Genomic DNA, 26746 nt, shown 5'->3' with positions numbered 1-26746 from the left:
CGAAATCCAAGACACCACATCCCGAGAAAATTGCGACCAAATAAGGAAATGCAAGATCCTCGGAATCCATTCCCCTTATTTCTTTGCTAAAAATACGGGGAAGGCCGCAGCAACCGAATAAGAACACCGCGCTCCTCGACAAATTCGTAAAGTCGAAAACATGCTCGAAAAAGGAGTACAGTTTTTGATCGAAAAGTCCGCTCGGAATCATTCGGAAAACCCACGACATTATTAAATTAAGAGCATACATAAAGCACGGATGCAAATAAAATGTGCTCGAAATATTTAAAGTAAAAACGTTCTTTATTAATAAGAAACCAATACAAGGGAAAGAAAGTTACAAAGGACCCGAGCACCTAATCCTCGTGCTCGGAACCCGAACTAATTACGGAATCCGAATCGGTCTCCAACACCTCCGCTGGCCAAATCTTGGACTCCTTCCCATCCCAAGATCTTCCTTCACCAAGAGAGGGGCAAGGAGGATAGAGATGGGGAAACTTGTGAGCCCTCAGGAACTCCTCAAATGGATCCTCCGATTCATCGGAGCTTGAAGTGTCAGAAGTTTCTGAAGATAGGATCATCACCTTGGCTTCCTTCCCCTTCTGAGAGCGAGCCACCGCAGCCTTGGGAGCCTCCGCTCTCTTCTTTCCCCTTTGAGAACTGAAGCTCTCAGCAACAACCTTCTTGGAATCCTTCTTATCCATCGCTGACGCTCAAAGCACAAGGTATGGGTGGCTAAAGAAAAAGCAGCAGGTATTTATAAAGATACTTGCCGCCCAAAAAGCCTGTCGTTTTGCCTGACACCCCATAAATGCGAGAGGCAGCTACTGATACCTAGGATTGACCACTTGGAAAAAACGCTTCTTCTTTTTCCAAAGCTTGACTTTGACCAAAGGGAATCGCGAAATTCGACAAGTCCAACTCGAAGCAGTTATGTTCGACAAATCGAGACAAATCGAAAGAACTTCAAGTTATTATCCTCGCCTACGAGCATAACAACTTGGGGGGCTCCTGTTCTGGGCCGAGCATCAAGCTCGAGCATCAGAAGGTGTCGAACATACACGATCCGAGCAAGACTCCAACGGTCTGATACTCTTACGTATTATAACGGCCGTAAACCGGAATGATGAGCATTAACTGCACATCATGGCTCCTTAGCCGTTTTCCGGCAGCCACTTGATGGCCATTAATGCCATCAAGGGCCTTGGCCCTGCGCTGGGGGCTATATATATGTGACTCCACTTCATTTGCAAGGTACGCATTATTTTAGCCAAGAAAACCTTACACACAAACTGACTTGAGCGTCGGAGTGCCTGCAGGTACACAACCCCCCTCCGCTTCAACAGGGGTCTCAAACGCTCTCAACCACCGCAAACGCCGGCGAGGTCGCTTCATTCTGGTCAATACGATCAAGTACTATCTTTTTTGACTTAAGGGATGGAATAGAATAACCTGCTAAATTAGTAGTAATAGCAATATTAAGAATATATAGTAATGAATACATATAAACTGTGTTAACAAAGAAAAATACAATGTAAAAAAAGTGGGAAGAGAATTTTCTTTTTTTAATGAACAACTGGGACGCTTTATATTGTCTTTTGTTTGAATAATAATTGAAATTGAGGTCCTACACAGCTCATGTGTGTACTTAGTAAGGCAGAAAGATTGAATAGAATAGAATAGAATCTGAATCTCCTTTCAAACTGTATATACTGTATACTTCTTTTACCGGATATATATACTTTAGAGTAATTAAAAGAATTTTCTCTATCAACACCTTAAATAGATCTCAGTTACCTCGAGGGGATTAGTCTCAACAGTTGCGCGCGGAGGATAGCTTTGGTTTACCAAAAAAAGAATTTTCTCTATCAACCAAAACATTTTATTCAAGTGACGAATCGTTTAGGAGATCTCATGTTCAGTTTCTGGTGGAAATTTTTTTTGGCTAGACTTTACTTAGTCCGTGGCCGAACTCTGCATTACTGGGGCCCTTGAGAACCAGAAGGTTAACACACTAAAAAATAGCAATTTCGATATTTATGTACAGCGTTACAAGGACTTTATGTATAATGTCAAATAAAATAAAATAAAATAAAAATCCATATGCATCTTGCTAGATTTGCATGACATCAAACAATATTTATCAAACAACTAAGGACATTAAATAGACTCAATACACTGATCATTTAACTTCACATAAGTAATAAGCACAAACTACATACTATACTGCAATTCCTCAACTTTTCTATAGGTTGCCATCTAGCAATCAGTAGTGTTTATTCCATTCTAGGATAAAAATAATAGCAGTACTTATCTTTCTTGCATTCATTTAGCAGGAATTTCAACCAGGATATACATGGTCACTGTACATGTGAGCTGTCAAATTTAAACCCTCGAGCATTGCTTCTCCTCGAGTGTTGAAGTTGAATACACATATTCCACCATTGTTGATATCAAGGGATCGAAACCTGAACATTTTGATCAAATGTCTTAATGTTAGCTCAGCTGCTAGATTGGACAAAGCATCAATAGGTTGCTTCAACCGTGTAACAGATTTTGACATTTTAAGCAAGCTATTGAAAAAGAAGTGGTAAGTATTGAGGTAGTAACATTTAACCAAATGGAAAGCAGATGACTTAAAATCAACGTGTAAAAATATCCGAACCAAACCAGCCAATTCAACTGATTAAATTGGTCAATTTGGTGGTAGGGTTGGTTGACCCAGAATTGAACTGGCTACTGATTGAATCATGGTTGATTCAACCGAACGAACACTGATCCGAATTCATGGTTGGTCATTTGGAATTTCTTTATGTTAGAAGACAATATCAATTAAAATTAAAATCAGAAGTACATTTTCGAATAAGCACAAGATCGTCAACTTAATTATTTAATGATATGACCAAACAATGCTTACCTCTCTGGGCCAAGGCCTAAAGCAGTGCAAGTTAATGCCCTCAATATTGATTTGTGAGTCACAACCAGAAAGCTTTCTCCCTGAAGAGTAACATAAATCTTGCAACTCACTTTCAAATCAAGATACTTGCAAAACTAAGTATCAACGAGAAAGAAATCTTACAGGTGACAACAAAATTTCCTTCCAACAATCTCTTGCAGCTTTCCATAGATCTCGTACGGGATATCTACCATTCATTAAAAAATTGGCTGGATCTTCTCTCCAGATTTTGTATTCCTCTTGATATATTTGCTTAGCATCCACTGCCTCCAAATTAGAAACAAACTGATTTAGTTGAATCATGAAAAGCATAATAAGAACAATACATATATTGAACAATGAAATAAAATGACAGCATATCATCAATATTCAGTAGCATCAAATATACTCTTCCTATCAACAAGTATGACAGTTTACTATAAAATAATAGTCTATTTAAGCATGCCAACATCAAAATGAAAAATGTAATGTATAAACATATTAAAAATATGTGATCGTTGTTTTCAAAATTGAGTAGAGACAGGCTCACCATTTCTCAAACCTTCAAGGTGATAAAGAGATATTTCTTTAAGTGGGTCAATGTAAACCAATGGTTTTTCCCTTCCTTGCCATATAATTTCAGCAGTTTGCTACATCAAACAATGTCAACCAACTATATATATAAGTTGATTATTAGTAATAGTATTAGCACATTTGAGAATTAATTTTACCAGCGCCTAACCTTAGCGCGAGATATTGGACTGGCGAGACATTGGTCAAAGTAAATGTTTTCCAATGCTTTCTTGCACCTCTCGGCTTGCTCCACTCCAGCTTCAGTTAGTACTGACAAATCCGAGCTTCCCTAAACACATATGATCAATTGAATGACAAATAAACGAAAACTTCAGTCCTGGAAGGAGTAAGGCTACTTAAATTTTTGAGCTACTCTATGTACATTTTTTAAATGATCAGTAAAGTATTTCAGGATAGAGACATAGGCTTTGTTTGGTAAAAAGTAGTGGATGACGAATAAGCTAACTGGTAGCGGATAAGCTTATAGTGGATAATATATGCTAGTAGCTGATATTGGATAGCAAATAAGCTAATTGGTTGAATTTGGAGTGTATTGTGTATGGCAAAATTAGTGGTTGAATTGAGAATGAGATAAAAAAATGATACGCTGAAAGTTATAAGCTCAAACACTACTGTTAATAAACGATTTAAACTCATGAGAGAATACTGTTAATAAACAGCTATACTTTAACCATAGCTTATATGCTAGCAGTTTGGCCATAAAGGAAATAAAGTATCAGACAGGCCCCAACTTCATGATTGAGCTAATAACCTAAAAAGTAGAGAACAAACCTGAATCCTACTTTCTGCATTCCAAGTGCTAAGACCATGCCTTAAAAGAGTCACTTTCTTTGATGAAGAGATTAACTCATTTGTAAGTGATGTTGTTGCTTTTGTGAAATCATATGCACCACCACTTACAGAAAAATCAGTACTACTAGTTGGAAGTTTATCTGCATCAAAACACCAGAAAATCAACTTTAATTTAGACCAAAGTTGGAGTACATGTCAATAATATAACAACCATTCCACTATTTCTTGACAAATAATCCTCCTCACTCACAAACTAAAAGCTTTTGAAGTTGGCATTGAACCATTAAATTAGTATAATTACTACAAGTAGTAGATATATAGGTAGAATAATGACAAAGTAAAATGCCCCTTTTGTTCCTAATTATGCATATTTAGGCCATAGATAAAAATATTAAAAAAAAATGAGGGCAAGCAAATACTCCTAAAACTTTTAGGGTGTGTTTCATCCACTAAAAATCAAGTCACCAGACAACTTTTTTTGTACCATGTTTGATTTAAAAACCGGTATTCCCGGATACTCGGGTTCAAATATCCATGGATTTGATGTTTCTTTACTGGCCTCATATAATTCAGAAAACACAAGTTTTCAGGAAGCCTCTTGTTCATATCTCTCATCAAAAGGTGATATTCGATAATGTCTATTTAGCTTACTCCCAGCTAACCCGAGTGAGCATTCCAATAGCTGTCCTACATTCATTCGTGAGGGTACCCCTAATGGATTGAAGACCATATCAAAGGGTTTTCCATCTTGCAAATAGGGCATATCCTGTCTAGACAAAATCTTTGAAACAATACTTTTATTTCCTGAGATCCGACAAAACAGGTAGCAAGAACTGACAAAAACAAGAATTTTTGTCTTCGTTGAACCATGGGACGACTTTTTGTCCCAAGTAAGGACTATAAAAAATATCAAAGTACTATTTTGACTTTCCAACATACAAAATATTATGTCTCTCCGATACGGAAATGGATTCACTGCTGTCACTATTTGACTGCAGGTGAATCTTAGCCATCCATTTTTAAAACTGGACCCATTAAAATTCAATCTAAAGGCATGCAAGACATGACTGCATCTGCATGTACTTTTTGACTGCATAGAATCCTGGTCCTATCGAGTACTTAAATGATTTGCGAATGAAACGCACCCTTAAACTCAATTATTAACATTACAAATAGAATAAATGGAGAAGTTGAGATGAATTGACCTGTGGCAGGGTGTGAAGTAGAAATTGAGCAGTGAATACGGTGAGTGAGAGGAAGATGAAGCTTAGAAGAAGCTGTGGAGGAGCGGGAAATAGTGATACTGATACATGGTGATGGTAGTGAACACATGATAGTGGTGGTGCTCAAAAACACAACCTTTGCCATTGTCTCCTCTCCTTACACTGCTTGTTTCTGTTGTGGTTCTTGTTCTTCTTTTCATTTCATCTCTATGGTCCACATTATCTTCACTTCATCTTCTAATTGGTTATGTGGTTTCAAAATATTTAATTTTAACTTCATTTAATTTAATTTTATAAAATTAAGTTAAACTTAACGTAAATTATGTATGGTTTATTACATGAGAAAAAAAATATATATGTACGTGTAAAATAAAACTTAACATTGTTTTTCAAATATATAAATTAACATTATTTATAAAAGGTTAAATATAATTTTTTTTTTACAATGGTTAAATTATAATTTTAGTCCTCTAAATATTTCAAATTGTTCAAGAGGTGATATATATCTCACGTTAATAAAAACACTTAACAAATTAATGGAGCTTAATTGCATTTTTTGTCATTCTATTTTACATGTTCCATAATTTTGGTCTTCCATTTTAAAATCAAACATTATTATCCTCCCCTTTTTTTTTGTTACAGATTTAATTGACACATAAAACGTTGACGTTACAATACACATGTCATATATAATTATGGCAAAATCTTCTTCATCAGAGTCAAATGTCTATTTCATTAGTCATTTTAGTTATTGAACATATTTTTATGTAGTTTATTTTGTCCTATGATACATTTTGTTGTTGTTAATTTAGTCAAATAAAGTATTAAAAGTGTATTTACAATTTCAGCCGATTAATTCAAAAACCAAAATGATAATTTACTCCCTAATTCCTTCTATAACGGGAATGGATTCTCTAAGTGTAATTTACACTTAGGTTTGTTACCATTGATCAAGAGAGAGAAACATATAAAAATTTAGATAAAATAAATTGAAATGGTATTAGATTACACTTTATTCTCTCAAATATAAATCACATTTTTTAGAAAATTCATTCCCTTCTATAACGGCTCCTTACTTTTGACCAGAGTATTAAAATCTCTTCCTGCGGTAGGGGCAAAGGGCACTACCCCCTTACCAACTATTTCTTTCACATTTTCAGATCTTCCAAAGTCCAAACCCAATTCTTTAAGGGGAGGGTGCTTTTGGCTATTAGTGCCTTTAAGATACCAATTAAAAAAATAAAAGAAGTCATTTTTACATTAAAATAAATATTATATAACTAATATTTCAGAGAGACACTAGCCAATATTTTTCATTCTTTTAACATTATGGATTAATTAACTCACTTGGGGTTGGTCTAATGGTGTTGGCTTGGGTCATTGAAATATGCTTCTCTCAAAGTCGATTCCTCTGGTGCCAATTTCGGTGGGCTAAGTCCATACAGAGTAAAAAAAAATCTCCGACTTTAAATGGGATCCTCGCAAGTGGGCGGTGAAATTGGTCCCCTTGAATTAATCGATCCTAGGGTCGAATACCAAGTTTTCAAAAAAAATATTATGGATTAATTTCTAATATTATGGATTCATTTCTATCATGAAAAACAAACAATTTCAGCTCTCTATAGATAGTAATTGCGGAGAATCTAATTGTAATACTCCTACTAAATTCAACGTGAATCTTATTGGACTAACTATTAATTAGTTTAATTTATTTTGATGTCCAAATGCATTAGTTCGAGTTTAATTAAGAGATATCTAATGTGTAACAACAAAAAAAAAAGAGATATTTAATGTTAAATAGACAAGGAAAGCTAGGTTGGCTGCAAATGTCTAACTTGTTTTTTTGTCGTGACAAATGCCAAACATTGCCTACTTTTTCTTTTATACTAGCTTTTTCTTTTCTTTAGGAAATTGTCTCTTTTTCAAATAAACTTTTTTTAAGGCATTCAATAGTTTTATTATAGTATCTTTAATGTTGATACCATTTCAGTTTTATATATTACTAATAAATCGTTCCTAAATGACATATAATACTTATTAAACTTATACATATTTTTTTATTAAAAAAAAACTCGTACATATTTTACTTTAATGATATTAAATTGTATAATTCTTAAGCAACTCATATTAAATAAGCCAATATTACATTGAAAAAAAATATTAAGATGATAATACGTAGGGGTGGACAACGGGCCGGGTTGGGCCGGTATGGTCCCAAAACCCCCACCCGGCCCAATCCACGGGTGGAAAAAACCTGTCCATACCGACCCAAATTTGTCCCACGGATTCGGCGGGTTCGGGCTGAACGGTTCGCGGGTTTACGGGTCGGGTATATTCGGATAATATTTCAAACACAGCAAATCCAAACAAACAAAATTAGATGAATAAAAAAAAATTCAGTATAAGCAAAGAATAAAAGATCTAAAATCTACAAAAAAAAGGAATAAAAGATCTATTGTAATAGAATTAGATCTGTTAGAAATGAAAAAAAAAATCCAGATCTACAAAAGATGAAGATATTAAGTTCAGACTGAGATTTTTGAAGAAAGAAGAAGAAGAAGAAACATGAGGTAGGGAGTAAGAGAAAATAAATGTGGTCTTGTCTTGCTTAGTTGGAGATAAAAACCCAGATTAATCGAACATTGATGGCGAGAACGAGACACATTGAAACATTGGTGGTGAATGATGATGGTATACTGATATTTTTGGTAGTTTTCATTTCAAAGGAAAAACTATAAAGAGAAATAAATATAAATATTTATTGTAGAGAAATAGTAGTAGTATAAATATTAAATTAATGTAAGAGAAATAAAGTTGGTGGATGGAATACAGCTATTATTATGTAAACACGGTTTGGTATGGGTATCCGTGGTTCCATTTTGTTGACCCGGACCCGACCGTGTAAACTCACTAGAAACCGCAAAACAGACCCGCGAACTCGTAAAACCGTCCAGATCCGACCCAATTCAGTTTTTTATTTTCGGTCAGTGCGGGCTGGGCTGGTTTAACGGGCTTTGTCCACCCCTAATAATACGGTCCTTAAATATTTTTTTAATACCCGCTCTGCCAAATCATTGTTGTTCCAATAATAAGAAAAAATAAGGTACAAATAATTAGCATATGAAATGAATATCCCTATTGAAGATGTTCTTAGGAGTGAGGAGTATCACAAATGCTACCCGGTGGTGTATCAATAGTCAATACCATTATATGTTAGTGAATTAAAAAATGTTTAAAAAAATAACCAATAAATAAAAATATTGTTATGAAAAATTATTTTCTAACAAAAAAAAGAAGAAAGAAAAATGTATTTAAAATAGAAAAATGCTAAATAGTGCCCAGACACTAGTTAAGGATACAACAATATATGAAAAAATTTTCTCGTAAATTGTGCATTCAATGTTTTAATCATGTAAAAAATTATTCTTTCTCATTATTAATTTTATCATTTATTTTCTTTTTTAGTATGCTTAACTAGTGCATCGGGACACTGTTTAGCATTCGCTTAATCAGTAAGACATTTTTCAACACACTGATAGTGTCCAATAATACTCCTTCATTTGCTTATAATTACTCACTCCGATTTTTTTTAAGTGTCGTTTTAGATCACGGCCACACATGGTAATGCACAATTTTAATCACTAATATTTTTAATTATATATTATAAAAAAATTATATTTTGAAAATATCCATCGAGACAAATTGAACAATATCTTATGTGCTAACATTTATTTTTATATATCAATTAAAAAATTTGATCAAAATAGATTATATGAATAGTACTGCATACGATTCTCAAACGACACTTAAAAAGAAACGAAAAGAGTATAATTTTATTTTTTATTTTTTTACATATTATCAAAATAATTAAAAAATTCGTTACTTTTAATATCATTATTTTTCTATGGCACATTTAATCTTTATTACCTTATTCCTTTATAATGACAACTAAATGGTAATTTTTCCCTGCAAATAGACAATTAAAAAGAAAATGAGAAAATAATAAAATTGAAGAAAATATGTTAAGAATCAAATATGATAATAAACTCTGTTTGGTAAAAAATAGCGGATAGCTGATAAGTGTCTTGAAAATTGCATTGTCAACTAGTTAAAAATTAATAAATAAATTTTTAACACAACTTGTTTTTCTTAGCTTCTTAACAAAAGTTAAAATTCTATTTAAATTTGGACCAAATACATTTTAACTTTTGTTTATATTTAAGATTATCATATTTCTTGAAAAGTAAAGGTTGAAAATGATTGTGTTATATACTTATATGTAGAAAGACAAGTGTAGGGTATACTATAATTGTCAAAAAAAAAAGAAGTGTAGGGCATGAGCATGTATGATGTATGTACCTGACCCTGCCCTGCTCCGGATGATATGTACCTATTAGAAATTTAGAAGCGGTGTTGTCTGTCAAACTGTGGTAGGCTTGAGCTTGAGTACTACTATCATAAACCGGGACTGCATTGGCAACCAATAAAATCTCCTCAATCACGTAGTCACACTTATTTGTTTGATTTTACATCACTTTGTTTTTCTTAAAACTTTTTTATGAAATAAAAATTTCCTTAAAATTGACCAAACAAGTAACAATTACATATTTTAAGTTAAGTACTACTCAAAAAGGGAAGTGAGATGGGTAACTTAACTGGTTAAGTTAGTTGAGCTAAGAGTTAAGGAGTTGGAGATTCAGAGTTTAAGTCCTGACAAGGAGAAAAACTAACACAACAATATAATATACTAACAATTTGTTTATAAAAAAAATACGTACTACCCAATGACATAGTTGGTAACATCATACTTTAACATTCGATACTTAAGAGAAAACACGAATTGTATCAGTCTCCTTTTCTACGTTTCCATCATCAAAGAACATTAATTGTCCGATACGCGTATCGGAGAAGTATCCGACACGTATCGGTTATATTTTTTTAAAAAAAATAATATTAATTTCCGATACGTGTATCGGAGAGTATCAGACGAGTATCGGTATCGAGTACGTATCAGACACAATATTTCGCCATTTTTAGAGTATCAGGGCTTCACATGTATGGAGTTCGAACGCTACCCCTACATATAAAATGTGACATTTTTACCAATTAAGCTAAACTCATAAATGAAAATTTTAAATCATGTATAAATAGACATTTGTCGCAAAAATATCTAAATAGTATAAAAAAAATTATAATATTTTTTCATTTAAGTCAATGTTAGAACCATTTTCTTTTTATAGAAAAAAAACACTAGAAATATTAGTGCATTCAATCTTCTAAATATTAATTTTTTTTTTTTTATCTCTTCAATATATGCTCTAAAGGCTTAAAATTTGTACATTCAAATCCAACCTTTAAAATATTAATTTTTTTAATTCTTAAATAGAAAATTCCAATATTTAAATATCTTAATATATATATATATATTTGGAATCAATTAGTATTTTTTAATAACCATGTAATCATTTTGTAAAAAATAATAATATCATGTTATCATTGTCTTAGGCCTATCCAGCACTATATAGACACGAAAACACTTGCTATGTCTTCATTCATTTGTCGTTGCTTACACTCAAGAAATTTCTCAGAAAGCCAAAGCTGTTCCCTTTTGTATTTATCTTTTGGTATGTTTCTGTTTTCATTTTTGTTATATATTCTGTTTGATTTCTTTGATTCCATTTCCACTGTGCTTCTTTTATCATCATCACCAGGTTATTGTTTTTATCAAGATTGTTGTTTTTGTTTTGCAAGCCTTTACCTTGTAAACTAACAAGGGGTGTTTGGTTTCACTCCTTAGATCTCGTGTGTTTGGTTCCTTGCAAAGCCTTTTTCATTACTTTTATAGAATTCTGAGGTATGAAATGAATGCAAATCATGTGGGTGTTTATAAAAAACCAATTTTTATTTGGTTTATGTTTCAGGGTTTTTAATGTCAAGCAATTTACAGTTACCCTTTGTTTATTTTTGGATTTTGAACTAGGATCATGTTCATCTTCATGATGATGTGGTTGAATTTATAACTGTTTACTCTAGCCTTTATGTGTACCTTTTAGTAGTTTTTGTTCTATTCAAAAGCTAGGAAGGAACTAGCACAAAGGTCAAACATGATACTGATACTCACACTTATACATCGACACCAATAATAATTTGAGAAAATTGAAGTAATTAATGGTAATTACATGTGTTAATATCGTGTCAGTGTCACCAAAGCGTGTCAGATACTAAACATGCTTTTAATTTGAAGTGTCACTGATACATAGTGCGAGGTTTCCAGAGAATCTTAGCTGAGGGATGGATTTATTCCTATATATGCATTTTCTTATCAACTATGAATATGAATCTATGTTGTTAGCAGTGCTTGATTGGTGCTAGTACTTTATAAGCAAATTGGGCAAGTTGATGAAATTGTAATTGACTTATATACTTTCAGTTTCATGATCTATAGTTAGTTTCAATTATGCTTGACTGCATCTATTAATATGATTCTCCCATACTTTTCCGATTCTGTGTTATTAAGCTGTTTTTTCTCTTGTATATTCAGGGCTAAAGAAGCATCGGTAAGTAATTGTTTGCAACTTGTGAGAATTAGATCCTTCATTGATTCATGGCACTTCAGCATTGTTTTTCACATGAATCGAAAACCATTCCAAATTCCATGTCAGAAGCAGAAAATTCCAATGGTTGTTTTGATTGCAACATTTGTTTAGACTTTGCGCACGAACCGGTAGTCACTCTTTGTGGCCACCTTTACTGCTGGCATTGCATCTACAAGTGGCTCCATGTACAGAGTGATGATTCTCTTGGAGTCGACGAACACCCACAATGCCCTGTATGCAAAGATGATATATCACATACCACAATGATCCCATTGTATGGCCGCGGCGGCCATGCTCCACCGAGTGCGAAATCATCACATTGTGATGATAGTTTTATACCACCAAGACCAACTGCTTCAGGTGCTCAAGCTCTTTTGGCAAAAGTATCTCAAAGCGAACAGCAGCAACAACTTCCATATCGTAATCCTTACCGGGGTCAATATTTAAACTCTTCTTTGTACCAACAAGAGGATGATGCCACATCACAAATGCTCAACCTTGGTGCCTCCATGACCTCAGGATCTCACCACCATCCTTTGGTTGGGATGTTTGGGGAGATGGTTTTTGCTGGAGTGTTTGGCAACTCGCCGAATTCTTATCAGCAGGCAGGAAGTAATAGCTCTAGATTAAGAAGGGAAGAGTTGCAGACTGATAAATTTTTGAACAGAATTACAAATTTTCTGTTTTGCTGCTTTATTCTGTGTCTTATTGTCTTCTGAATGTGCAGCTAGGGGTGTGCATGGTTATGAACCGAACCAAAACCATTTGAATTAGTGAATTAGTGCAGCTAAGAGCTTGATTTAGTGAATTATCATCAGCTAAAGAATTTATGTACTTGTAGTCTACATTTAGTACACATCTATGGAGCTCAATATTGCAGAAAATCACTGTCAGCCAAAACCATTTGAATTCCAACCCTAAAATTAAATTTACTTATATACAGTAAATATGAAATGGTTAATCATTAGTACAATAAGTCTTTTTGTGAATTCAAAGGACTTACTAGTATTTTTCATAGCAGATTTTTAAAGCAAATAATGACAAATACTGGCATTTAGCATTTTCCTTTATTGAATTATTAAGATACGAACATATATTTATTACTCATTCTCTTTCGATACTCACTTCCACGTCTCCTTCTTATCTTTGCATACCTTTTGCTGTATGCATGTTATAAGAAGACAAAAATATGATGGGCCTTTGGTCCTCTATTGTACAAAAAAAAAGACAAAATGTGCTCGACAGTTTTCCAAACTTTATCCTATAAATGAGTCCCGACAAAAGAAGGGGACAGGGTATATACTTCATAGTAACATATCCAGATTCGGTTACGGCTCTTGTTTGATAAAAATAAGTTATAAGCTAGCTGATAGCTGATAAGCTAACTTATAGCTGAAAAGCTAGTTTATAGCTGATAGCTGATAGCTGATAGCTGATAACTTATAGCTGAAAAGCTAGTAGAATAAAATTAAAGTGTTTGACAAATTTAGCTGTTGTAAGTATAAAATGACATAAAAATACATGGTTAGTGGGTAGTTTTTTTTTTTGTAAGTGTTAGTGGGTAGTTATTATAATTTTTTAAAAATAAATAAATAAAATTAATGAGGGTAAATATGGAATAAAATGAAAAAGCTATAAGCTATAAGCTCATACGCTACTTGAAATAGCATCTCAAAAAACGCTATAAGCTAGTTAGAGAAGCTCATTACCAAACACTTCACATTTTTTTCAAACAAGCTTATAAGCTAGTTCAATAAACTATAAGCTAGCTTATTGGACTTACCAAACAGTGCCTACATTGCAATCTTATCTTAATAATAATGTGTCAAAAGAACTTGCAATCAACACTCAACAAGGAAGAAAGGCAAATTGCATTTGCTTGCACACCATGAACTGAAGTGGAAGGGGAAATGAATCTATTAAGTTATTAGTGCGAAGTATCTATCAACTTTGTCAATAACTAATAGTATTCGTCTGAAAATTTATTAACCAACTTTAGTGGAGTCTTGTCCAGAGAAGGGACCATGATTATTAAATGGTAGGGGTGGCCAAATTTGTCTACATGTTGGAGTGTTTGTTGACTTCTCACAGACAACTACAGTTGTAAAACTTCAACAAAATGCGGACATAAAAGAAAACAAAACAAAACCATTGAGAATAGACTACTAGGGTTCTATTATAGTTTATTTATTTATTTTCCCACAGTATATGATTTTATTATGGTGCAACAAGCATATAAAAATTTGGCAAGGAGACAAGCTACTATAGTTTTATATAGACTTAAATTAGATCGACGTTACATTGGGAACTTTATTTTCTTTTTCTTAAGATGCAATCAGATGTAACTGCCATAACTGGAAAATAGTTTTATATAGACTTAAATTACATTTTATCATGTAGAAGTTTATATAAATATTTTAGAAAATAATGCTATAACATAGTACTATAATTTAAGTCCAAGTTTTAGATCGTTCATGCTAATTGACAAGGATAGAACAGACTCTCTTGAGAACAATCAAACTAATTGAATCACAATCAAGGAGTGATATAAAATGAAATGTGTCTGGTTAAATGGTAAAATAAAATGTTGAAATAATAGATATACATATAAATGAATAAATCTTCCACTTCTTTCTAATCTAGACTAGCACTCTATCTTTTATTTGGCTGATGAACTATAAAAATGTAATAGATACTCTCTATATTATTTACAATCTATCAATTTAGTCCACAAACTATTACAATCTCTCTTTTGTTTAGAAGGGGAGAACCTACAGTACCTTGTGTACTCAACATATTCTCTAACGAAGATTGATCACCGTTAAACTGTGGTAGATTAATCAATGCTACTCCAGCACTTGCACTTCGTGGAACCCCTCTACCTAGCCTTGTAGGTGAAACCTGGGATGGAAGTAGACCATCCTTTGTTGCTACAAGAACAAACAATCACAATTCACGCATTTCTTCAAGTTATCCAGGATTCTTTTCAATGGCCAAAACACCGATTTCACTGCTATTCTGGGGAAAGAACCATCACATCCAACACAATCCACAACCACCACACTACCAGAATGATTCACCAACCTAGTAGAAAACAACCCATCAAATTCAAAGCTGGTATCAATTTCTCAGCTGTCTGGTTTTCCACCAACCCACAACATGATGCACCCGTGAAACAGCCACGACTTACTGTAACAGAATGGTCAATTTGAGATATTCTCTCATGTTCATTTGACAATACACCATATAAGTATGTTAGACAATTAGAACTAGATTTGGACAGAAGTCTTTGGGTCCAGAACAAAAACAGATAACTTATTGTTATTGAGTATCATTGCCAATGAGAGTCTAATTCTATGTGTTGCATATACATTATACTTTTTGTATTGGATTTCCAAGAATGGAATAAATCATATATTGAGTCTAGCTACGAATTGACTACAGAAAATTATTGGCAAAGGTATCTTTCAACCTTCAGAGTTTCCATCGTTCGTCATTTGGTACGGTTGTAAAGTTACATAATTTCAGCAATCTCCCCTTAGGACCCCTCTAAGCAAAGCATAAACTTGATTCCATTCTAACCTCAGACTCAACCCAGCTAAATCCACCAATCTTCTTCAATCCAGGGCCTCTCATTGTTTTCCGAACCTTATTAGCATCGTCCCACCTTTCAGAACTTGCATAAATATTGGATAACAAAGCAAGAGTACCAACACCAACATTTTTATCACGGATTTGTCCCCTAATCCATTCAGACATCTCTTCATTACCATGAATTTTACAAGCCAGAAGAAGAGCACCCCAAATAGGTCCCTCAGCTTCAACAGGCATACCTTTAAGGAAAGCCACAGCTTCCTCAAACAAACCAGCACGTCCATACATATCCACCATGCAACCATAATGTCTCATTTGCGGCACAATGCCATAACTATCTCCCATGGCTTTGAAAAACATAATTCCCTCACTAACCAAACCAACATGGCTACATGCAGACAACAAACCGATAAAAGTTACATCATCCGGTAAAACCCCATGAACCAACATACGCGAAAACATCTGTACAGCTTGTTTCCCATATCCATTCATAGCCAATCCACAAATAACAGTACCCCAAGAAATAACATCCTTGTGAACAACCATGTTAAAAACTTTCAACCCCATTTTCATATCACCACACTTAACATACATATTAACCAATGCATTTCCAATATTTCCATCAACATCAAGATCAATCCTTTCATCAACATAAGAATGCACCCAACATCCCAAACTCAAGGAACCTATAGAAGCACAAGCCGACAACACATTTACGATTGTCGCCTCATTAGGTTCAGCTTCTCCACTAACCACCATTTGTTTGAAAACCTCAACAGCCTCATCACAGTGCCCACCACGTGCATAAGCCATTAACAAAGTAGTCCAAGTAATAACATCCCTTTTAGACATTTTCACAAACACATTCCGCGCATTCAACAAAGACCTACATTTTGCATACAAATCCAACGCAGCATTATCAAAAACAATATTCCCGTCAATCAATGACTTCAACCCATAAGCGTGAATCGCTTTACCAAATCTAAGAGCTCCAATGCTCGAACAAGCCGAAAAAGCGCTTACAAGAGTCAATGCATTAGGCTTCACAGTCATGGAAGAAAGCGCAGCAATAGCTTGCGATTCAAATCCGCATTTTGAAAGACCTGAAATTAGCGAAGTCCATGAAACAACGTCGGGGAAAGGAATCGATTTGAAAACGCGCTTTGCTGAAACGACGTCGTTGGAAGAAAGGTAGAAATGGAGTAACGAGTTTTTGATGAAGAGATCGGAGATGTGACCGGACTTGATGAGCCGCGCGTGGATTTCGATACCTTTGGAATGCGCGTGAAAGGAACAACAAGCTTTGAGCGCGTGGGTGAAGGTATAGTGATTATGATAGGAAGAATCAGAGAGCATTTGATTGTAGAGGTTGAAGAAAGAATCGCCATGATCGTGTGATTTTGAAAGGAGTGCGAGATTTTGGTTTAATAATTTGGGATTAGGGTTAGGGTTTCTGATTAATTGAAATCGAGCGAATTTCACTATCTGATTCATTTGTATTCTGTTATTGTTCCCTCCAACCCAAATATCTCAAATTGGGTTATAAAACTGATAGGGTCGGGTTTGTTTAAACGGGTTGACCCGGTTTATGTTACAAATTAAATTACCCGGTTTTGGTACAAAAAGTACACTTTGCCTCGTGAGTTCATAGCTTCTTCGGTTACTTACCTCGTACCCTGTACGAGATTCGTCATACAATTCGATTTTGCTGTTTTGAAAGTACTCTTGTAGTCTTTGAAAGTTATTGGATAGTTTGATTCGGGAGGAAAGGTATCTTGTTAATGCTTGTGCTGATATGCACACTATGTGTTTGAGAAAATGGCTAAGACAGAGAAACTGTTTTTTTATTGAAGAGTTTCTTCTCATTTTGTTGTATGTTTTTGTTGTTTACAGAATTGGAGGTAGGGCAAGTGAGGGATAAATTATGGGCAAAGCTTCAAGGGATAAGAGGGTGCGGTTGATTTAACTCTGTTTTTTTTTTTTGGTTTGTTTTTTTTGGGGGTTGGCTTAATGTGAGATTAATTGGTTTTCAGGATATATATTACAGGAAAGCGAAAGAAGAAGGTTGGCGTGCTCGAAGTGCCTTTAAACTTCTTCAGATAGATGAAGAATTCAACATTTTTGAAGGTGGGCATTCTCAACCTTGAAAGCTGTTTATAATTGTTAAAGTTTGTTGGGCTTTTTTTTTTGTTGCCCTTTTTAGCAGATATAATATTGCCCTTGGTTTTGAATATATAAATAGAGATATTTTTTTTACCCTGAGATAGTAGCTAATGTCTCAGAAATAATGAAAAGTTCTATGACTCATTTTGTTCCACTGTAATGATTACAGTTTCAATTTTGTTCTTTTTTGCAGGGGTAAAACGTGTTGTAGATTTATGTGCTGCCCCAGGCAGCTGGAGTCAGGTACTGGTGATGAAATTATCACTGCCATGGCATATGAATTGTTAACAATCATACTGCCATTTGTGATTTATGATTCAACGATTTATTTCATATTTAACACAACCATTCTCTTGAGCTTTAGCTTCTCAGAAATCAAAATCAGCTTCAATTTTTTTTAACAAACACAAACTATGGCTCTTTGTGTTGAAAAGCCTTAAAATATGTAGCCGTAGTGTCAATGAAGGTTGGCTCACTTAATATCATTAAATGTAATTGACATGAGGGTCTTGGCTTAGATTTCTTCTGGCTATCCTTCTTTGATAAGTCGTCTATGAGCTTTCGCTTTGAGACCTATTGAATGCTCTAACTTCAGAGTGGAATAACCTCCTCCATTCCCCCTAAACTTTTCTTAAGAACCAGTTCATATAGTATTCACATGTGTTGTGATTTTAGCTAATGAATCTGTTTTTTGTCTTCTGCTTTATTATTTCCATAATCGTCCTTACATAGTATTTAAGGAATGATTTGAATATTACCTTGAGGTCATTCCATGAATTCTCGCATTGTGGCTAATGTGAACAAACATTTGACTAGTAAAAGATTTTAGTCTTTTTCCTCCTTCAAAGATTTCATTTATATAAAATACAGTAACAAAATGTTTTCCATATTAATGCAAATGAAGGAGGCAGAATGCACCAGAAATACCAGTTGTACTAGAAACCGCTTATGACCCAGTAAATAGTATTTGCTGTTTTGCTAAACAAATTAACACCATTAAGGATGACCCAGTAAAAATTATTTGCTGTTTTGCTAAACAAATTAACACAGTTAAGGATGAGAACCAAATTGGACTTAGGTATTAGTTATCGATGCTAGAATAATGATACAGGTTTCAAATTATTACCATGTATAAACAATAGGAGGATAATGACAAGATCAAGCATTCAAAAATCTCATCTGGCAGCCATCTTGATATCTGAACAATACTTAAATTCTTATATGCAGGTTTTGAGTCGTAAACTGTACCTTCCAGCCAAGCTTGCACCTGATGCAAAGTAAGTTGACTTTCTTTGGAAGTTCTATGTTTTGTTAAGGATTTCCTTTACATTGAGCTCTCAAATCCTGTAAATGCATTCTGGGACCTAGGATTGAAATTAACTATACTATCCTTTTCTGTTGGTCATAGTTATGTACAATTGATAACTTTATGGTATTGTTCTTATAAAAGAAGAATTTCATTATGCTGCCTTGTTATGTGTGATGTGAGGTGCAATCTCTGGATTAGTTCCTCATTTTTCCCGACATTGTTTTCTTGCTGTTTTGTTTTAAATTCTTTGATTTCTTTATGTTAAGGAGAGGATCCTTCACCGTCCAATAACACTTTTAATAAATCACATATATTGTCTCTGTCTCTATCATCATTAATTTCTTGCTGGATCATGATATGCAGGGATGAAAAGCTTCCTCTTATTGTAGCTATTGATTTACAGCCAATGGCCCCAATTGAAGGTGTTATCCAGGTGCAGGGTGATATAACTAATGCTCGGACTGCTGAAGTGGTATGTATGTACAGCAGTGTTCCTCTTTTACTTCTGTTAACAGATGTCTTTTTTTTTTCCTTCTCGAAATATGAGTTAAGTATGCACTCTTGTCTCAGTAGAATTAAAAAATGATATCAATTCTTTTGCGTGTGAAAACTTTGTTCCCCAAGTTTCATCATGTGATCAGGTTCATTACAAATTTAGATTTATTGAAACATGTGTATGCATTATGAGTTTCATTTGATATAATTATTTCTGCTTTTAATATTTTTGACAAAACATAATGACATCATTTGATATATGTATCCATCTCGGCCTATTATACAAAGTTTTTCATTGTTATTTCTCCGTTGTCAAATGTTAACTATATAATTGTTGCTTTATTTTGATATACCGTGTTTGTTTTTCCAATTGTTTTTGTTCAGTTCATGTTTCTGTAAGAAAGACTGACTGAAATAATTAAAAGACAGTGTGATCATATGAACCGATAAATTCATGCATCATAAAATCGACCAATTGATGTGTATAGGGTTAATATATACAAGTAAATCTCTTGTTGTTCTTATATTGATTTTTTTGCTGCTGGAAGTCTATGGTTTATGGAACTTGGAAGAATCATATAACTGATATAAGACTTGCTTTTTGGAGGTTGCTTTATCCCATCAATTAAACTTTCTTTGATGACTATTGTACCCAGATTGTGAACAACATTTTTTTTCTCTTGTTCTATTCAGGTCATTAGACATTTTGATGGGTGCAAGGCTGACCTGGTTGTGTGTGATGGTGCTCCTGATGGTAAAGAAAATGAATAATTTAAATTCATATATCTCAATACATAATATTTACCAAACAGCTACAAATGATGCGATACTTCTTTTTAATCTCAACCTCTTTCATGGGACTTATGAGAACCATTTATCTCTCTTATGCTGCTCCATGCCATTTATAACACATTCCATGGAAAAACTCTTCATGATATTTATGCTTTTACTCATTAATGGTTTGTAGCTTAAAAATATAACTTCGTTTTTTTTTGCAGTTACCGGGCTTCATGACATGGATGAATTTGTTCAATCCCAACTCATACTTGCTGTAAGTACTCAAATTCCTGTCATTATTTATTATTATTCACACTTTGTATCTTTTAGTTTGCCATCTTGATGCTTGATAGTTCATTATCCTTAGTCCTAACCTAAAATTGGGGATGGCAAAGAATATTCAAGGCTATAAAATTAGTGACCTCGCCTTTATTATCGCTTCTGCTTTAACCTCTTGCCAAGCAACAATGGACCAATTTTAGCTTGTCCAGTTAGTCTATTTCCTTATTAATAAGCACCTACTGGTATATAGTTTAATTCAAATGGATTATTTCATTGTTTGCTTAGAATTACGTGTGCCTTTGTCTATAGTTTTGAATTTTTGTTGCAAATTGATGCTTGATTACTTGCGTCTTGCAGGGGTTGACAATTGTTACTCATGTACTGAAAGAAGGAGGAAAGTTTATTGCGAAGATATTTAGAGGAAAGGACACAAGCCTTCTATACTGTCAGGTATTAGAATTTTTCCTTGCCATTAAAATTTCAGGACACATAGCATAAGTATGTTTGGCTTTAATCACATAGAGTCCTCCACCTTTTAGTTGGCTTCTGTAACTTCTGTAGTAAAGTGACAGTTGATGTCCATCTCTGGAAATAAAAGTAAAACAGAGAGTGAAAGTTTCAAACCTTTGAAACCAATGAAAGAAGTAGAAATACCACTAAGGCTTCTAACTTTGAAAGTTAGATCATCGGAAAGATCCAGAGTATTACCAAAATTCTGAAGGCAAACAATGAGCCAAATTGGTTGCTAACAAAGTAATTCACTTTGTGAAGGAAAAGGAAAGCCTACTCTCTTGATAAATAAAAAGAGTGCACTTGTAGGAGTTAAATATAACTTTTCTGAACTGATTCTGTCACTTGCAGGCTTTTGTCTGCTTGGAACTTAGAACCTACTCATATATCTAAGATTTTTGTTGTACTTGTGAAACTGTTGTGTTATTCCACTTTATGTTATCATAAGTCTTTGAATTCTAAAATCATAATTCCATTTATATGTTGTATTGTTTGTTTGCAGCTAAAATTATTTTTCCCCGTGGTGACTTTCGCAAAACCAAAAAGTAGCCGTAATTCCAGCATAGGTAAGAGTTTTAGTTTCCCTCTTTGTTATTACTATTTTTTTTGAAGCATACTTTTTCAGCTCTTTATAGTTTCTTTATATGATTGTCTTGTGAGCATTTTCCATACGTACTTAGCAGTCATACTACTCATTATATATGACATAAGCTTATCTTTTATATCTGACAATGTATATGAACTTAGTTGAATTTAGTTGTTTCCCTTGTGCCTCTAAACACCTTTCAATATGGGGCATGAGCTTAATTTTGATCTCAATTCTCAATGACTATGCTGAGGAGATGGTTTAAAATGATAAAAAGATAGGTTAATAGTAATACTATTTGTGATCATTTTACTTTTTCATCCCTGCAGAGGCATTTGCAGTTTGTGAAAACTACTCCCCTCCAGAAGGATTCAACCCGAAAGATCTTCACCGACTTCTTGAAAAAGTTGGAAGTCCATCCGGGGTAGATGATACAGGTATATGTCGGTCTTTATAGCTCTCAAGTCCAATCATAGAATTTAAACAAATTCAGCTTCAAAGTTTTACCCCTGAAATGCAATGTGCATCATAAACAAATTCATTTGTATCACTATCATGTATATGTATAGTTATTTTCATGGCATTGACGTGGAGTGATTAATGCATGCAGATTGTGTTAGTGGGTGGTTGGAAGGCCCTAATAAGGTGTATATCCCATTCCTAGCTTGCGGGGACCTCACTGGATATGATTCTGATAGGTCATATCCACTACCTAAAGTTGATGGAGGAACATATCAGAGCTTGGATCCAGTACAACCCCCTATTGCCCCTCCTTACAAGAGAGCTCTTGAGTTAAAAAAAGCCTCAACTCAAGGATTCAAAGAACTTGAAAATCTATCCTTGGATTCCTGATCTTGCATATCCACTCTTTATTCATTCACAGTGTCGTTTGGAATTTTTCTTTTCTCTTGCCATGATTAATTAGGTTTATGGATAAACAATTATCAAAGTACTTGTGAACTTGTACCATCATTGCCTTACCTTCCTTGCTAGTCTTTTATGATCACTGTTTTTTAAATGAATACAAATCATTTTATAGATAATCATCTCAAGTTCTAAACTGTTTCACTGGATAACTTGATGATGTTTTGAACTGTTGCTTTATTTTAAATGCTCATCGATTACAAATATGCATTAAAATATTGAATTATTATGGATGTCAATGTAAATCAAACTAATATAGTACATTGCATATTTAGTTTTTTACCAACCTAAAAATAAGCATTTCAAACTAATAAAAGATAATCTAAAAATAACAAAGCACAAAACATATAGATACTTATTACATGAATTATACTACCAACCTTTTTTACAGTATTTGTGTAAAATGTGTTATAAGATTTTATAAATAGGAATGAAAAGGGTAATAAAATATAGGCTTAAATATGATTTTGGTCCTGCAAATATAACTCATTTTTATTTTAGTTGTAATTTTTATTTATAAACCCTTGCAATTTTCAAAAAATAAAAATAAAAAAAATCCTTCAACTGAGTTTTTAGCTTGTGCTTATGTGGCCAATTTTTGTTGACGTAGCTCGCCAGTAAAAATATTACATACAAGATGGAAATTCAAATTTTGATACATCTACTTATTCATCATATCTACTTATTCATCATATTATAAGGTGAAACTATAATCACTTAACAAATGTGTTTAGGTGGTTTAGTAAAAAAATAAAAAGTGTTTAGGTGGTAGATAATTAATTTTTTTTGGTTACAATGAGACGGGAATCGAATCCATGAATTATAACGTACTATCCAAACCTCTCAGACTAATACTAGTGACTTGATAATTAATTAATTTTGTTTAAAATAAAATGGAGACTCTCATCCACATTTTTGTAAGGAAAAGACAAATGAAAATCTAATGTATCTAATCCATTAAATATATTAAATTCTCGATAAATTTAAAAAATAATTTTTCTCTTATATTAAGGACGGGAGGGAGGATTAACAGTTACTGAACCGTGGTGGGGCAGATAACATAACAAACCAAAAATGTGCAGTCTCGAGAAACGTGACAATCTATGGATCCTAACAATCACCGGCGACGATCAAAACCGTCTCAATCCAACCCTAATCCAATCCCTTCTCTCAACCCTAAAAAATCTCTCTTCTCAATCCACACCCGGTTCCGTCCTCATCACCACCGGCAAAGGTAGATTCTTCTCCAACGGCTTCGATTTACTATGGGCACGTGCCTCCGGTTCCGAATCCGCCGCAGCTGAACGATTAAATTTCATGGTTGAATCTTTCAAACCAGTTGCAGCAGCGTTAATTTCACTTCCTATGCCGACGATCGCCGCAATCAACGGTCACGCTTCCGCTGCCGGATTCTTGCTTGCGATCTGCCATGATTATGTTTTTATGAGGAGTGATCAAGGTGTGTTGTATATGCCGGAGGTTGATTTAGGGTTACCGTTGCCGGATTATTTTGCTGCGGTGATTAGAGAGAAGATTAAGTCTCCGTTGGTGTTGCGTGATGTGTTGTTGGCAGGTGTTAAGATTAAGGGGAAAGAGGGGGTGAAATTGGGGATTGTTGATTCGGTGTATGATAGCGCGGAGAGTACTGTTGAAGCTGCTTTGCGCTTGGGGGAACAGTTGGCAGGGAAGAAGTGGGTTGGTGGAGTGTATGCTGAGATAAGGAAGAGTTTGTATCCTCAAGGTTGTTTGGTTTTAGGGTTAACTCAGAAATCAATCATATCTAAGATATGAATTGAATTTCAAAGTTCAAATTTCAACTTTAAGATTGTGTTTTAAATTTCATTGCATGTGTGCTTGTAGATTGTGTTTGTGCATGTTTGGATTGACGATAACATTGATAGAATCACGGTGGCAGTGTGATTTTGTTGAAGCTCGAGAGTGTAGTATGCCAAAATCACTGGCACACCGTGATTCTGTCAAATTATCAAGCAATTCAAAGATGCATTTAGTGGGTGTTGGAAGAAGTTATAGACCAACTAAGTTATAAAAATTATACCATATGCAAAGAGTTACAGAAATAAATGTAGATTAAAGTTTCTCAGAATTGCTTTCTTGATTGTTAATCAAACTATATTGACAAAGTGGTATGGTAATGGAACACAAAGGATTAACTTCTATTTTCTGTTAATGAACATTTAGATTGAAATCAAGATAGTATATATAGCTTTATCTTTAATTAATATACACATCTCTTGCAAGTAATTTTAGAGACTGTTTCAACAACAATTTTTTAGAGACTAACTCAACTAGGAACCTCTCTAGAGGAAGAAGAATGCAAGAACTCAATGCAATCTTCTACAGCTTTAGCACGGTGTGAATCAGTGAGGTTTGAATTTGATAAGGAATGTGACCTTACCAAAGTGGATGAAGAAACCTTCCTAGAGGATCTTCTTAAAGAAACAGCTCTTATAGAACTTGCTACCTTTGCTCCAAGCTTCATTAGGACTCTAACCGGTGACAAAATAGGATCTCTGCAGCGAAATCTGAAAGTCCAAGTTCCAATTAGCCTCTTCCTGTTTCTTAACACTTTGCTGCAGTATCCATGCTTTAGAAAAATGGTTGGTTTCTCATTGACATCATTAGGACTAAAACATACCCTTTTGCTTTTTTTCAACATTTGAACAATATAAGACTTCCTAACTGCACAAAAAGCCAATTGTTTCAATTTTCTTTATAGTTAGGGAGAGATAGCAGTAAGAGGGGACAGTTGGAAAGGTTGGAAAATGAATGTATATATAGTGATTGTCAATGTATTAATTTTAAGGGAACATGCTAGCTAGGTAGTGAAATGGAAGGAAGGTACAGTAGGATCCAAGGTAAATCATTAAGAGAGTGATGTTTCAAGAACATTTAAGGACTTAGGTTATGGGAAGTAGAAAAGGAAAGAACTTGATAAGAGAGCAAGCAAGCTTCATATTCTTGCAAGAGACATGCACACATGGGCTTGTTGTGGAATCAAGTTTTACCATTAATGAAGTAGAGCCCTACCATGATCTAACTAATCTAAAGGCACAGTGTATGAAGTAAATGAAGAGCAGAAAATGTTAAGGGAGAAATCTTTAGGGACCCAAAAGAGAAAAAAAAAAGGTTTTTGATTTGGTCAAAAAGACAAAGTGGTGGAGCCATGAAAGACCATTGAGGGAAACAAGATTGAAAATGTTAAGGTTAATAAAAAGATGTAGTGACAGATAGAGATATTAGTATTACTCTTCTAATCAGCTTTTCTTTTGAGCTGGTTTTGGAGGGCCTACACACGCTTTTTTGTTCCTCTTTGTCTTTGGTTCTGTATCAGAAATCTGAAACTTTGATACCACTGCCCCCTCAATGTTGTGCATTGTTTGGAGGGAATAAGTTTGAATATGGCCAATAAGGTTGGAGTGAAAATTAGGGAATCAGTAAATCATATAGTGTTTTTTATGTTCCTTTTTCTACTACGAGGAAAATGTGCCTCCATTATGGCTTATCTGCAAATTTATTTCTCAAGTCATGCTTTTTGACCTGTGTTGGATTGGATGCACCCATTTTTGTCATAGTAATATTAAAGAATGAAGATTAAATATCCTTAGTGATGGTTGTAAACAGTCATCAATCAATACTGTTTTAACAGTAATGATTTCCTCTAATAATTCAAACATAGTTTTCAAATACAGTATTAACTTACTAAATAAATTCACCAACTCCTACGATTTCAAAGAACAAAATAATGATTGAATTGAACTTGTAGATTTGTGACACTTAACATATTGAACATATTGAACGCGGAAGGGATCATAAACTTTTAAGTGTCATGCTAATTAGTGCTCGGGGCACTAGTTAAGAATACCAAAAAGAGAAAATTTTGTACAGAAAACAACACTTTTTACATTATTTAGAGATTGACTACACCAGTTTCAAGAAGACTTTACC

At 34.1% G+C, this 26746-nt stretch overlaps 6 protein-coding genes across 9 annotated transcripts; 3 read left to right on the top strand and 3 right to left on the bottom strand.

The window, feature by feature from the left end:
• Nucleotides 1–2139: 2139 nt before the first annotated feature.
• Nucleotides 2140–5774, bottom strand: LOC123909141 (probable 2-carboxy-D-arabinitol-1-phosphatase). The gene is made up of 7 exons (XM_045959912.1): nucleotides 5527–5774; nucleotides 4301–4461; nucleotides 3678–3797; nucleotides 3486–3585; nucleotides 3080–3219; nucleotides 2918–2997; nucleotides 2140–2468 (listed from the first exon to the last, which is right to left on the bottom strand). Exons 1-7 carry the CDS (start codon nucleotides 5687–5689, stop codon nucleotides 2342–2344), a joined length of 891 nt encoding a protein of 296 aa, XP_045815868.1. The 5' UTR covers nucleotides 5690–5774; the 3' UTR covers nucleotides 2140–2341.
• Nucleotides 5775–11021: 5247 nt separating this feature from the next.
• LOC123909577 (E3 ubiquitin-protein ligase RMA1H1-like) lies at nucleotides 11022–13114 on the top strand. 3 transcript variants are annotated; one of them, XM_045960443.1, is made up of 2 exons: nucleotides 11022–11168; nucleotides 12086–13024. In XM_045960443.1, the coding sequence occupies exon 2, from the start codon at nucleotides 12149–12151 to the stop codon at nucleotides 12857–12859; it is 711 nt and encodes a 236-aa protein (XP_045816399.1). In that variant the 5' UTR covers nucleotides 11022–11168; nucleotides 12086–12148; the 3' UTR covers nucleotides 12860–13024. The 3 variants fall into 3 exon arrangements, with proteins under 3 accessions (XP_045816399.1, XP_045816401.1, XP_045816400.1); XM_045960445.1 differs by lacking the exon at nucleotides 11022–11168 and adding an exon at nucleotides 11180–11255 and having other exon boundaries at nucleotides 12086–13114; XM_045960444.1 differs by lacking the exon at nucleotides 11022–11168 and adding an exon at nucleotides 11184–11398 and having other exon boundaries at nucleotides 12086–13114.
• A 2314-nt stretch (nucleotides 13115–15428) lies between these two features.
• LOC123907101 (pentatricopeptide repeat-containing protein At2g29760, chloroplastic-like) lies at nucleotides 15429–17228 on the bottom strand. The gene has a single exon (XM_045957203.1). The coding sequence runs from the start codon at nucleotides 17226–17228 to the stop codon at nucleotides 15690–15692; it is 1539 nt and encodes a 512-aa protein (XP_045813159.1). The 3' UTR covers nucleotides 15429–15689.
• On the top strand, nucleotides 15677–22932 carry LOC123907102 (putative tRNA (cytidine(32)/guanosine(34)-2'-O)-methyltransferase). 2 transcript variants are annotated; one of them, XM_045957204.1, is made up of 12 exons: nucleotides 15677–17504; nucleotides 17628–17685; nucleotides 17768–17861; nucleotides 18091–18140; nucleotides 19125–19174; nucleotides 19570–19678; nucleotides 20395–20455; nucleotides 20700–20752; nucleotides 21118–21210; nucleotides 21773–21836; nucleotides 22186–22293; nucleotides 22467–22932. In XM_045957204.1, exons 2-12 carry the CDS (start codon nucleotides 17659–17661, stop codon nucleotides 22706–22708), a joined length of 951 nt encoding a protein of 316 aa, XP_045813160.1. In that variant the 5' UTR covers nucleotides 15677–17504; nucleotides 17628–17658; the 3' UTR covers nucleotides 22709–22932. The 2 variants fall into 2 exon arrangements, with proteins under 2 accessions (XP_045813160.1, XP_045813161.1); XM_045957205.1 differs by lacking the exon at nucleotides 15677–17504 and having other exon boundaries at nucleotides 17782–17861.
• An 855-nt stretch (nucleotides 22933–23787) lies between these two features.
• On the top strand, nucleotides 23788–24884 carry LOC123907100 (enoyl-CoA delta isomerase 2, peroxisomal-like). The gene has a single exon (XM_045957202.1). The coding sequence runs from the start codon at nucleotides 23855–23857 to the stop codon at nucleotides 24569–24571; it is 717 nt and encodes a 238-aa protein (XP_045813158.1). The 5' UTR covers nucleotides 23788–23854; the 3' UTR covers nucleotides 24572–24884.
• Nucleotides 24885–25082: 198 nt separating this feature from the next.
• LOC123904508 lies at nucleotides 25083–25457 on the bottom strand. The gene has a single exon (XM_045954166.1). It carries the CDS (start codon nucleotides 25455–25457, stop codon nucleotides 25083–25085), a length of 375 nt encoding a protein of 124 aa, XP_045810122.1.
• Nucleotides 25458–26746: the final 1289 nt, after the last annotated feature.

This window comes from Trifolium pratense, linkage group LG2, assembly GCF_020283565.1.
Source record: "Trifolium pratense cultivar HEN17-A07 linkage group LG2, ARS_RC_1.1, whole genome shotgun sequence".
NCBI lineage: Eukaryota > Viridiplantae > Streptophyta > Magnoliopsida > Fabales > Fabaceae > Trifolium > Trifolium pratense.
This window is presented reverse-complemented; position numbering and strand designations above follow the sequence as displayed.

Excerpts from the sequence above, each read along its gene's own strand:
- LOC123909141 (XM_045959912.1), bottom strand. The coding sequence starts at position 5,689 with ATGGCAAAGGTTGTGTTTTTGAGCACCACCACTATCATGTGTTCACTA. Across the intron at positions 4,462-5,526 it reads TACTTCACACCCTGCCACAG|ATAAACTTCCAACTAGTAGT; the intron begins GTCAATTCATCT and ends GTTTTGATGCAG. Across the intron at positions 3,220-3,485 it reads CCTTGAAGGTTTGAGAAATG|TGGATGCTAAGCAAATATAT; the intron begins GTGAGCCTGTCT and ends ATTTGGAGGCAG.
- LOC123907102 (XM_045957204.1), top strand. The coding sequence starts at position 17,659 with ATGGGCAAAGCTTCAAGGGATAAGAGG. Across the intron at positions 17,686-17,767 it reads AAGCTTCAAGGGATAAGAGG|GATATATATTACAGGAAAGC; the intron begins GTGCGGTTGATT and ends ATTGGTTTTCAG. Across the intron at positions 18,141-19,124 it reads CCCCAGGCAGCTGGAGTCAG|GTTTTGAGTCGTAAACTGTA; the intron begins GTACTGGTGATG and ends TCTTATATGCAG.
- LOC123904508 (XM_045954166.1), bottom strand. The coding sequence starts at position 25,457 with ATGTTGAAAAAAAGCAAAAGGGTATGTTTTAGTCCTAATGATGTCAAT.
- LOC123907100 (XM_045957202.1), top strand. The coding sequence starts at position 23,855 with ATGTGCAGTCTCGAGAAACGTGACAATCTATGGATCCTAACAATCACC.
- LOC123907101 (XM_045957203.1), bottom strand. The coding sequence starts at position 17,228 with ATGAATCAGATAGTGAAATTCGCTCGATTTCAATTAATCAGAAACCCT.
- LOC123909577 (XM_045960445.1), top strand. The coding sequence starts at position 12,149 with ATGGCACTTCAGCATTGTTTTTCACATGAATCGAAAACCATTCCAAAT.